The 12,269-nt window shown below is 52.2% G+C and overlaps 5 protein-coding genes across 5 annotated transcripts; 2 read left to right on the forward strand and 3 right to left on the reverse strand.

The window, feature by feature from the left end:
- Positions 1-535: 535 nt before the first annotated feature.
- On the reverse strand, positions 536-2,190 carry N7539_007874 (uncharacterized protein; the record flags this gene model as incomplete). The annotated part of the gene is made up of 2 exons (XM_056937475.1): positions 536-1,884; positions 1,980-2,190. The coding sequence occupies 2 exons, from the start codon at positions 2,188-2,190 to the stop codon at positions 536-538; spliced, it is 1,560 nt and encodes a 519-aa protein (XP_056787340.1).
- A 1,085-nt stretch (positions 2,191-3,275) lies between these two features.
- Positions 3,276-4,278, reverse strand: N7539_007875 (uncharacterized protein; the record flags this gene model as incomplete). Its single annotated transcript, XM_056937476.1, has 2 exons — positions 3,276-3,980; positions 4,060-4,278. The coding sequence occupies 2 exons, from the start codon at positions 4,276-4,278 to the stop codon at positions 3,276-3,278; spliced, it is 924 nt and encodes a 307-aa protein (XP_056787341.1).
- Positions 4,279-6,198: 1,920 nt separating this feature from the next.
- N7539_007876 (amino-acid permease) lies at positions 6,199-7,964 on the forward strand (the record flags this gene model as incomplete). Its single annotated transcript, XM_056937477.1, has 2 exons — positions 6,199-6,455; positions 6,542-7,964. The coding sequence occupies 2 exons, from the start codon at positions 6,199-6,201 to the stop codon at positions 7,962-7,964; spliced, it is 1,680 nt and encodes a 559-aa protein (XP_056787342.1).
- A 1,466-nt stretch (positions 7,965-9,430) lies between these two features.
- On the forward strand, positions 9,431-10,711 carry N7539_007877 (putative sulfate/molybdate transporter; the record flags this gene model as incomplete). Its single annotated transcript, XM_056937478.1, has 1 exon — positions 9,431-10,711. The coding sequence occupies one exon, from the start codon at positions 9,431-9,433 to the stop codon at positions 10,709-10,711; it is 1,281 nt and encodes a 426-aa protein (XP_056787343.1).
- A 457-nt stretch (positions 10,712-11,168) lies between these two features.
- On the reverse strand, positions 11,169-11,801 carry N7539_007878 (uncharacterized protein; the record flags this gene model as incomplete). The annotated part of the gene is made up of 1 exon (XM_056937479.1): positions 11,169-11,801. The coding sequence occupies one exon, from the start codon at positions 11,799-11,801 to the stop codon at positions 11,169-11,171; it is 633 nt and encodes a 210-aa protein (XP_056787344.1).
- Positions 11,802-12,269: the final 468 nt, after the last annotated feature.

Consider the following 12,269-nt stretch of genomic DNA (forward strand, 5'->3'; position numbering starts at 1 on the left):
TCAGACACCTCGGCTTCCGAAAGAACCATACCGGAGAGACGGTGCAAACTCGGATATTTGCTCGAGGGTGGATTCTTTTTACAGGACGTGTCATTGTCCTGCGGTTGATGACGCGATACTCACGCACATGACGCGATCAGTCAGCGCGAAATGTCACCGGCCAAGATAGTGGGAAATGTGTCAACTGAAGTGTGGGAATTCAAAGGATGAGGAAAACACAGACGGGGCAAACCAGTGACATGTGAAATATGGCAGCGACATCTTGGGCGAATGTTGGAGGACAACACCACCGGCGTTCACGATATAGCAAAGAGACTCTTTTAGAAGATACGTTCAGATGTCTTTTTTAGGAATTCGTAGTATTTACTGTTGCTCGAGTGATTCGTAATAGAATGGAAATTTTCATCTGGCTTCCAACATCACCGTGACCAGGTAGTCATTTATTCATGATTAAGTAGGTATTCCTTTGCAAAGACTGAGACTGGATAACAGAGCAATAGGGTATTCATCCTCCCTGACCTCGCTTTCGAACTCTTCAACAGTTCATAGTTTCTTTGACGGCGTTTTGATCTGCCGCCAGGCCATCCTCTTTTGAGAGTATCTTCCTGGACTGTGCCAGTTGCATGGCACGTGCGATTCGAGGTGGATCAAGGATGCTATTTGACTGCTCGAAGATGGCATCGATTTCTTCCAAGGAAAATCCCTTGGTCTCCGGGAAAAAGAAGTAGATAGACGGCACAATTATCGCATTGAGCACGGCAAAGATGATATAATACCGATACTCGATGGTCGCAAAACCAATGGGCGTGACCTGCGCAAGCAAAAAGGTAAAGGCCCACACGGTGCTGGTGGAAACCGCATTCGCAGCGGCTCGGATCTGAAGTGGAGCCATCTCCGCCGCATACAGGAATGTCATTCCAGCAAAGCCGATGGTGAAAATCAGCTGGAAGGCGAACAGAAAGATGACAGCGACGACCAAAGCACCGGTGTTGTGTTTTTGAGACGTTGTCCCTGCAAGGCCAGCCATGCAAATTGCCATTGCCCCGGCACTCCAGAGCATGAGTGGTCGGCGACCCAGACGATCGATGGTGAAAAACGCCAGGAAGCCACCGCAGGGTTGCATGAGACCCATGGCAGCGGCTAGAACTCGGGCGCGCACAGGGTCCATGCCGAGGTACTGCTCGAAGATGTTGGTGGCATAGAATGTAATGAGATTGACACCGCAGATCTGCTGGAACATCTGGCCAGTGGCCGCGATATACGTGCGGTGGAAAAGGCGCTGTTTTCCATTGGTGAACATGTCTGTCCACTTTCCAGATCCGCACAGAGAAAGAGAGGCCTCAATGGTCTCAATACTGTCGGTCACGGTTGCTGAATCAGGTTCAGCCTCAAGAAGAGCTGCCAGAACAGAGCGCGCCGGGTCAATTTGACCGGTCATGATCAACCACCGGGGTGATTCAGGAAGGAAATAGATAAATGCCATTACAGTCCCCGAGAAAATCACTTGGAACACAAGCGGGAAGCGCCATGAGACCGAGCTCCCCTGCACAAAATAGAATGCCAAGTCAAGCCATAAGGCAAGGGTAACACCCACACCCATAAAAATGCCGTCTGTCACAACGTTTGAGCCACGCTTATCAGCCGGAGAGATTTCCGACTGCCAGACCGGTACCGTTGCAATGTAGCCGCCTGTTCCAAGTCCGAGCACGAGCCGAGAGACAATGAATTGCGAAAATTGAAAAGATGTTGCCATGAGAATGGCACCGATGATGGAGATGAGGTTTGTGAAGAAAATGACTTTGCGACGCCCAAGCAGATCACCTAGGTAGACGCAGGAGAGTGCGCCGAAGATGCCACCCACTGTATAGAGAGCGATGACGGTTCCTATGGGGAGGAAGGTGGTTCATGTTAGATCTCTCTTGTGCCAACCTCTCATCATATAGGACGTCGAGATGTCTTCTCTCAGATTGGGCGCACACCTTGGATTTGCGAGTTGTCTTTTTGCTCCACACCGGTGGTGTTAATCGTGTCCATTCGGGGGAACTGATGATTGAAAGCCGACAGCGTCAACAAACCACCTGCCACACTCATGTTGTAACCGTAACAGGTGAACGTCGGACAAACGACCAGCATGATGGCTGCTCGCAGCAAGGCATTGCCCTGCAGGCCGAAATATGGCTTTCGAGCCATCGATGCGACAGAGAATGTGAGGGACCTCAGTCAGTCACACCACGAGAGATCGTGAAGCTGAACCTCAAGATGCTTGTATTCCCCGCGCCTGTAGGTTCAGGTCATTGAAGCAGACCGAGTCACTCGCTCGCGAAAATTTTGCGACTTTGTATATGGTCCAGGTTTTGCAAAAGTCGATCACAGATCAATGGCGGTTGAACCACGAGATCTTCTCCGTCCATTGACCAGGAACTAACTCGAATGGTGAATGATCCTCCGGTTCTCCCCCCTTCCCGTGGATCACGATGATCAGAGCAAAAATTTCTGGCCATCGTGGATTTGTGGAGCGCCGAATTGAGTAGATTGACTGGGATATGGTGGATACTTGCCGCCGCCTTCCCCACAGGCAAGGATACCGTCGCGAGATGGGTAAGTGGTGAGCGACGCTTTGGTTCAACGTGTCGCACGAGCTCGATGTCTGACAGAGCTACTAGTGACTGCACGCAAAGTGGGTAGCCAGGACATGACTGTAAGTGTCTCTTCCTCAGATCGAGTCGGCAGTGCCAGGTTGAGTCTCTTGACCGCTGGCTGCGTCCTCCTGTTCAGAATATCTCCGACGGTGGCCGCCTCAAGATGAGCCTCCAAGGATCCACAGACGGGCAAGTAGGTCCGTCTGTACGTAAAACGATTGAGTAACAGTACGCATCCCGAATAGGATCTTAAAGTCGACAGAGGGACAGCGCCGTGCCTCAATCATTGAGCGAGGTGCACATTTATTCTCGAGAAAGGAGTCAGATGGAGTCCAAGATGCACCTAAGTTTATGTCACACGGTCAATTAGGGTGCAAATGTAGTGCGTTCGAGACCGAACCGAGATTAAAGTTTTTCCAGAGAGCCGCTAAAAGGCAGTCTGGACCGGAAGCAAAGATTATTGGTTTGTACCTTGTAGTACAACCGATTAAGCTTATTCGAGGAGTCAAAAAGCAGATACATTCGTTCGTACTGAAGACTCCTTCAGAGACTTGCTGACGAAGGAACTGATCGCCGACGCAAGGAGCGCGGAGGCTGGCCGCATAGTCCCCTTTGCTCAGATCACTGACGCACCCCTTAAGCAAGCCAGATATCCTGATCCTTTCCATACCCATAGGGAATCCACGAGTCATTGAAGTACTTTGCCAACACAGTCTGACTATAGCTGGTGTCATCCACACAGTAACTACCACCGGACGGTCCGATGTGTGAGCAGTGGACATCAGGACGGTAAGGGACCATATGCTCGTGAACCTCACGACACAACAAAGTATTGCGACCGAGCTCGTAGCTCTTGCCAAACCGAATAGACTTGGTCAAGTAATCATAGCACGCTTCAGTACTGTTGTATTGCTGATTGGCCCCTTTGCACGAGGACTCATGAGTCGCGCAGATGGATTTGGCCAGCAGATCAGACATGTACGCAACTGTTTGAGTGGGGGATGTCGCGTTAATCTTCATGCCGACACTCTCGAGAATCTGATCGAGCAGGTATTCAAACCACCGGAAAGTCGCGTCATACTGCGCGATCTTGCCATCGCCGTCGAACTCGATCCAGGTATCGATGGTCACCGGTAGCAGGATGCCAAAGGTTGTCGCATTGAACGTGACAACAGTTGTGGCACTGGCAATGTTGTCGTTTGCAGAAAATTGAGTGATGCTGTAGGCAACGGGAACACCAACGAGGCTGACACGGCTTGGTTCGGAAAAGAGACCGAAGATGTATTCTCGATTGAGTTCATCGCCATCAAAAGTGCGGGTAATGTCGACTCGACCTTGCACCTGTAGTCACAAAAGAGTGTGAGCATTGTTGAGCTTATCACTATCGCAAATGCGTCACAATTGCTTTTTCACCACTCACGTCAGTCGCAAACACGGTGGACTCATTTCCCCGAGTCTGCTTCACATTCGCGGGATATAGGAACTCGTCCCAGAATTTCTTCTCCAAATTCCATAGCTCGTCAAATGTGTAAAGTGATCTTGGACGTTGCGAGTCTGTCGGCGATTTGCTCTTCGTTGCCAGACATGGCGCTGCGTTATAAATGCTCAAAGCAGCGATCAGCAAGCTTGAGAGATGCATTGTATCAAGATGCTTCAAAACCAATGTACTAAACTCCCCTGTGTGCATGGCCTTCAAGAGCAGTACCTCGATTTCCCTTTACATGAATGTCTGAGGCTCTCCAGACTGGCCATACGTCTGTGCAGGCTTGGCACGTATTCATCTCGAGAAAAAGCGTATCCCTTGCAGGACATTGCATGTCCCGAGGTAGCTACGTAGATGTTGTCGAATTAGAAGCCGAGGACGCATGCCGATGAAACCGCGCCGTCAGCCGCAGCGAAGGCTCATTTCCTCACGCGCCGCTGGAGAACCGGATTGTTGATGCGAGGTGCATGGCGTGTCGGAGGGTGGCGCATCTGCTCAGCCTGACTGCAGTCAGGAACAAGCACTCTCTTCGCCTCAAGCTTAGCCCAGATGCAGTGGGAAGGAAAAGAAGATGCACGGTAAAGCGGTCGATGTGGATCGTCCGTCCGTAATCGCATGGAGTATCGTACCTGCCTCGTCTGGTCCTCCACAAGCAGCATTCTTCGTGAAAGACGAATCCACTCTTGTGTAGCTCTGCGAGGAGACACTGCCCTGTGATCATTGTTGCCCTGTCCTTCTGCTCCAGCCTTCTTCGTCGTGCACAACTTTTGGCTCGTAGAAAAGCCAGCCACTCGGTGTTGCCGAGCGTCCAGACACGAGGATTGCATGAATGTGACGAGGTTGCCTCGAGGCTATCGCGCCGAGGAACTGAAAGCAGGCAGGCCATTACGGTACCCAAGGCAATGAGATCAGAACCCATATAGATGGTTTTCAGGCATATTCATTTGCCAGTAATCGTTGGGAGTGCAAGTCGATATCGCAGCGCATCATATTGCTTCATGCGAAATAACTTCAAGACAGGGTTTCTGTGGAGTCTGCATTGTGTCCGTCATGATGGAGCTGACAACCCAATCGAGGCGTACAAGTAACCAGTACTTAACTTAGTACTAGGGTCAGGTGGTTAGTAGGTAGTAGGTACATAACTACTCACTACTTTGTGCTGCCGCAAGTATTTTTCTCCACGTACTGACCGACACTGAATATCGATCAGTCGGTATCAACACTCGATCCTCTGGATCTATTGCGATAGCTTTCTAACCAAAATATCCGCAGTATCAGCCATCAGGTGAAACGGTCGTGCATTTCATCGTGGAAAATCTGTTCATATCGACGTGCTGGGCTCGATCGATTTCGACATTGACTCCCATGCCTGTGGCACGCGCTGCAGAGGGCAGCAAAGATTAAAGTAGAGCTAGTGCTTTTTACCTTCAGGGTACATTACATCATGAAGCTGGCTACTTTCAAAACTAGTTTTTAGCCCAGTCTAGTGTTCATCATGAATTTCACTGGCCATTCTGGGTGGTTTCTGGACCGCCTTACGGAGGTCAGATTCCGGGTTGGTCCATAAAAATATACTCTTACACACGCTTCCCGTAGTAGCCGCACAGCACCACCCAACTACTTCAGGACACAAACAGCAAGCTGGAGGTTCCATCGACTTCCACAGGATGAACGACCTGATATAGGTCTTCGATCACATAGGACGATCACGATCGAATCCAATAGCAAATCATCCACCTCATTTTCAGACAATGATTTGGACTTGCATGACCTACTGCGAACATCGACCTTTTCAGTCGTATTCTTCGGGCAATCGAGGCCGCTCGCATGGACCTCCAAAGTAAACTTTGCACCTCAACTCCACCAGAGAGCACCAAGATTGGTCGGTCCACCAATCAGTCCATCTGGACATGAATGATGGCGCGACCGCGTGAGAACGAGGACAGAGGAAAAAGAAATCTCTGCAGAACGAACAACTCCTCAATTTCATCCGTCTTATTGCCCGGAAGACCGTCTGAGATCATCTGAGCTCTATCCGCTACACCTGTGTCCGTGCTGTCAGTCAGCTTCGCCAAGATGGTCGCTTCCACGATTCCTCCGTCGTCAGATGTCGCCAAGCCCGAACGGGAGCTGAATGGCTCCAAAACGGATAGTAGCATCGCCGTGACAAATGAAGATGACCAGGAGTTGTTGAGACTTGGCTACCGTGCAGTCCTGGCTCGAGGATGGGGCACGTTTGACAACTTTGCGTGCTCCTTCTCGGCCTTGTATTGTATTGGAGGTATCCGAGTGCTCTTTTACATTGCTCTCAGTAACGGAGGTCCCGCTGCGCTGTATGAATCCTCCGTCTTTTGTTCCACGTTCACTTGCTATTTGTCCAAGGAAGACCACCTGCTGACGAGATAACGCGCACTTCTAGGTGGAGCTCATGGATCTCCGGCAGTATACTCTCGATAATCACCGCCGCATGCCTTGCGGAAGCGTGCTCTGCCTATCCAGCCGCTGGGTCGATCTACTACTGGGCCTATAGATCGTGGGGCGGTGGTCGCTTGGGCCGATTCATCTCTTACCTGATCGCCGCCTGGACACTCGTTGCCTGGACGGCATTCCTGGCGAGTGACTCCTTCGGGGTGGCCAACTACCTGCTATCGGAAATCGTGGTCTTCAATCCAGCCACGACTTTTCCGATCAGCACGTCCGATGTCAATGCTCGGGCGATCGCGTGGGCCCTCTCCCTCGGGTTCTTGGCTCTGGCGACAGCGTTGAATTTCTTGCCGCCTCGTATGTACGCGTGGGTATTCCGGACTGGCTTTGCTGTCATCGTTTTGGACATGTTACTCAACTTCATCTGGCTGCCGATTGGGGTAGCCCGAACATATGGCTTCCAGTCCGCGGAGTACGTCTTTACTTCTACATATAATGGCGAGGGTACCGCTCCAGGCCTTAACTGGGTGCTCTCATGGTTCCTCGTCTCGAGCTGTCTTGTGGGCGAGGACGCGTCGGGCCATGTGGCCGAGGAAACCATCTCTGCAAAGAAGGCGGCTGCCAAAGGTGTGTTTTGGTCGACCGTCGCTTCCGCACTGTGTGGATTCCCCATTATCATCCTGTTTTTGTTCTGCATGCCGCCCATTGAAACGTTTTACAACACCACCGCGCCTCAGCCGTTCATCAACATGTATGCCCTTGCGCTGGGCCCTCGTGCGCACGTGGTCATGACTGTCATTTCTATGATCGGCGCGATTCTGAACACCTCCATCTCCCTGGTTGCTGTCTCCCGCCTGGTCTTTGCTGTTGCTCGAGACGGTGTCTTCCCCTACAGCGACGTGCTCTCTCGAGTCTCGAAGAAAAAGCAGCCTCTCAATGCGGTCATTTTCATTGCAGTCATTGCAGCGCTTTTGCTCTGCACGCAGCTTCCTTCACAAGTGGCCTTTGCAAGCCTGATCTCAACCTCGGCTGCCGGCTCCATCGCGGCTTACGGCCTCGTGGGGATTGGACGGGCTTTTATCACGCGCGATTCATTCCGTCCGGGCTTCTGGGACATGGGTTGGTTTGGTGTCGTGGCGGCCGTTGTCACCTTTCTCTGGAACACTTTTGCCTTTGCAGTGCTATGCGCACCTCAATACTCCAACGATGCAATTGACCGGGATTCTGGACTGTTCAATTACGCCATCGTCATCATGGGTGGAGTGACCATCATTGCATTGTTTGAATGGTGGAGAAAGTCCCAGAATGACTGGTTCCAGCACCTCGAGACGCCGGGGTCTCCGTCTGAAATCGAGACCCAGACCCTGAGTGACCAGAATGCGGCCGTTACTTCCCTGGAGAAGCACAATGCTGTGTGAGCGAATGGAGAGGGATCAGTCAAGCTCAGTGGAAAAGGTGCATGAACAGGGGGAAGGTAGGTCAGAGGGGAAGAAAAAGGATGGACGACGTGGATGGGGACATGGGCTACATCATGAAGGACACATCATGAACGTTCTTCGTGGTATAGCCCGAGGTGAGTACTGCTACGACGAAGCACGCATGACGGGTGTTCGAGGCTTCACTGCAAAGTGAACCTCGTTCTGAGAAATTACCGTTAGAACTTGATCTGGACAATACCAGCGAAAGGACATGCCTGCCTCGTTTTTCATTCCCCACTCTCTCTTTTCTTTCTCTTGCCATGGTGTCTCGTCCTTCAGGCCTTGGCCGGGGCCAGATGCTACTGACAAGAGTCTTTTCTTTCGTAGATTGGCGGTTTGCTGATGACCGAAGGCCGAGAATTTGGTTGGATGTCCACCCCCGTGGACGTGCCATCATGACCGTGACGGTCCTTGCATCTCGGACATCCGAATGGTCCCTTGCAGTTGCCATCTGCACTATACGGGAGGTACTCTGCGCGTGTCTCTCACTTAAGCCTAAGTTGAGAGCTGCTGCTTCCCCCCCCCTCCCCCGTGTCGCCGATGTGATGTCTAGCGCAGGGGCCCGTCGCAGACGATCATAGCAAGCCGCCGTAGACTCGTAGTGATGTAAGTGCCGGACTCATGTCCGATGTCGTTCCTTGGTGTTGGAGCAGGCATGATGTAGTTCTAGAGGGTTCCCACCAAGTCCAGCATCAAACCTGTAAGAACAACCAGTCAGACAGTGTAGGGTTTCGTTGACCAACCGTAAGCCTTGGTCGCAATACCCCTTCAAAGATCTGGAAGTACGCCTAAGTAATGGTTTTCCTTATGGAAGGACCTACATATCGAACGATCGTAGACCATCTGCTGCTTACCGACAGTTATCACCGGTCTTGGTCGGTACAAGTTTCGATCAGCAAAGCTGCTTCTTCCATCAAGGCTGGATGCCCACTCCTCCCAGGAATTTCTGTCCACATGAATACCTCCATATAACCAATGTACACTCTTGTCCACTTTTGTGATCTCATTCTGAGGCCGACCGGTCAAATGGTCTCTTGATCGTCCATCATCCGAAAAGGATAACCTTACCAGACAAACTACTACTCAGCCGTGACAAGCCCACTTCCAGCCTCACCCGCCCGTCACCCGCTTTTAGGCTGCCAATCGCGCCTCCCACTCTGGAGGCCCCCCCCCCCCCCCGCCTTCGGCAGTCGATCAAGCGGGCGATTGTCATCATCTGACGCGCGCCCCTTGCTGGAACTCGACCGTCGGGCTAGAGGACCATCGACACATTCCTTCTTCGCAATTATCCGCACCGTCGAGAGTCCGTTCCTTTCATCTCCCCCTTGATGTGTGGAGACTGAGAAAATCAAGCAACTCGAGGACAGATCTAGGTCGACGGCACTCAGCTCGATCGATTCGACAAGATGACTGTTCAAACGCTCCGTGAGATCTCGAGGTATAATCTGAGCACCTTCAGACGCAACTACGTCTCTGAGATCTCGGGATCACTCGGTGACTTGGGCACGTTCTTGCCCATTGCTATTGCATTGACTGTCAATGGCAGCGTGTCACTTGCCAGCACGTTGATCTTCTCTGGCGTGTATAACATCCTCACGGGCCTCTTTTTTGGAATCCCACTACCCGTGCAACCGATGAAAGCGATTGCTGCGGTCGCCATCGCCCGTAATTTCTCCAGTGGATCTATCGCCGCCGCGGGGATCTTCGTCGGAGCCTGTCTTTTGATCTTCAGTGTGACCGGTTTGCTGCGCTGGTTCGCCAGCGTCATTCCCATCCCCGTCATCAAGGGTATTCAGGTGGGCGCGGGCCTGTCACTGATCATCTCGGCATGTGGTGGGATGCTTCGTCCGCTGGGCTGGGTGGATCCGTCGTGGGCGGATAATCGGATCTGGGCGATCGTGGCATTCCTCGCCTTGATGATCACCAGTGTGTATGGAAGGGTGCCCTATGCGCTGGTGCTGTTTGCCATTGGGTTGGGATTTGCCATCATCTGCACGGCGGGGGCTGGGCATCTTCCTGTGTTTAGTATCTGGCATCCATGGCTGGTGGTCCCCACGCCTCATCAGTGGTGGGTGGGTGCTGTGGACGCGGGCATTGGACAGATCCCATTGACGACGCTCAACTCGGTCGTGGCCGTCGTGTATCTGGCCGGGGACCTGTTGCCTAATGTGCACACCCCGTCTATCACTCATATCGGTCTGAGCGTGGCGGCCATGAACCTCCTGGGTTGTTGGTTCGGCGCAATGCCGGTCTGCCATGGTTCTGGTGGACTAGCGGCACAGCATCGGTTTGGCGCTCGTTCTGGCGCCAGTATCGTTTTCCTTGGAGTCTTGAAGCTCGTCATTGGCATCATGTTTGGCGAGACTCTGATTGATCTGCTCAAGCGCTTTCCGAAGGCTTTCTTGGGAGTGATGGTCATTGCTGCTGGATTGGAGCTTCTCAGCGTGGGCGAAAGTCTCAACACGCGAGGAGCTAGAGATCTCGGTGACTCTGACCCAGCGTGCAGTGACGAGGAACGCAAACGTCGATGGACTGTCATGATGGTGACTGTCGGGGTGTTGGTTGGCTTCAAGAATGATGCGTTGGGATTCATAGCCGGGATGCTCTGCCATTGGGCATATCGAGTTCCGGAGGGGTGGGAGATGGGACGCACTCGATGGTCACAGGGGCGTCTTCGTCTTCCATAAATGATACGGAGGAGGGAGTATAGACTTCGGACACCTACCGGAACACGGTCCGGATTCGCATACTTGCACATCCGCGCAACATGATGACAATGTGACCATGGAATTTGCGAGCTTATGAAATTGGCCTTGAACAGTGGTATACCTACGAGGGAGATGTGAACGACAACCCTGAATGATTCATTGACTTTCTACAACTGAAACCTGATCTGAATCGAGTGTCACAGGACTAAGAATAAGTCTTAAATACCACCACTTGTCAGGCCCTAGATACAGCCTATGAATCGGTCGAAGCACTTAAATTATACCATGACCCGATCCCTAGCTTACTATACCATCTTGCTTGGAGAGTTAATTTCACGACGCGTCCATTCAAGCACTGACGAGTCTACATCTCTCACTCACTCATTTTACCTAACGGTATCTATCTTTGAACGCAAATTGACTCGAAGCCAGGCCCTCAAATCACCTGCGAAACCTCGACATCGCCCTCCCTCTCGACCCGCGTCCCCGTCTCCGGATTCTCAAACAATCTCCTCTCATGCGCCATCTCCGCCCTCCCCGCCGGATCAAAATCCACATCCCTCGTAAACCTCCTCCCCGCATCGTCCCTCACCTCCCGATGATGTCGCATGGTGGTATCTCCGTAGAAATGCATATGCTCATCATACGCCCCCGTATCCACATCCACCACTTTCGTTCCGAACGGCACCGCCGCCCCGTCTTCCAACCGCGGAGTCGAGGCTTCGAACGCCGAAAATTCAGATTGGCCCCCTGTTTCTGTCGTCGCTCCTGCTCCTCCGCCAGCTTCATCGTTGTCCATGTCTACGATCCGACGCACGCCGCCGGCGGATGTCCCTGTACCGCCTGGCCCGGGGAGAGCGAAGTACTCTTGGCCGCGGTTGTTGAACTGGTGTTCTTCAAAGGTGGGCGAGTGGCCAAGTTCTTGGCGGGTGGTGTAGGTGGTGGTTGTGCCGTTGGGTTCGGTAAGTGAGCTGGTTTTGTAGCGGTGGCCGGTTGCGTTGGTGGTGCCGTCGGCGGAGTTGCTGGCTGAGCTGAAGTAGTAGGATGATGCGGTGTATGATTCAGACATCATAGGCGTTGAGCTCGGAAGGTAGGTGGGTGTTGGGTATGGAGCTGTCAAGTTGATGTAAGGTATCTGGGGGGCTTTTATGGAATTTGTACCATTACCTACTAGCTACTGGAGGATGGAGAGGGGTGAGTTACCTAACCTTAGATCTGGCTGGAACGGAGATCTATATTTTGAATCTAGAAGCGGACCGTGGCAGTGGAACCATTGGAAAGGAAGACAAGTCAATTGACGGGCAGTCACGGAATCAAGTCCAGGTATCTCGTTATGCGAGGTGGCTCGTAAGGTTCAAAGTATTCACCTCAAATATGTAGCTCGTAGATTACTAGATTGTATCTACACCGAAAAAGGTGGCAACCCTTAACCAAACCACTTCTAAGATGAGGCAAGTTTGACATCACTTCTGGGCGACTTGCGCCGTTCAACGCGTTGGGAAGTGCACTAACCCGAGCTTAGTCCATGAACTATGGA

The sequence above is a fragment of the Penicillium diatomitis genome, assembly GCF_028827545.1.
Source record: "Penicillium diatomitis strain IBT 30728 chromosome Unknown utg000011l_segment0_segment0, whole genome shotgun sequence".
Taxonomy (NCBI): Eukaryota; Fungi; Ascomycota; class Eurotiomycetes; order Eurotiales; family Aspergillaceae; genus Penicillium; species Penicillium diatomitis.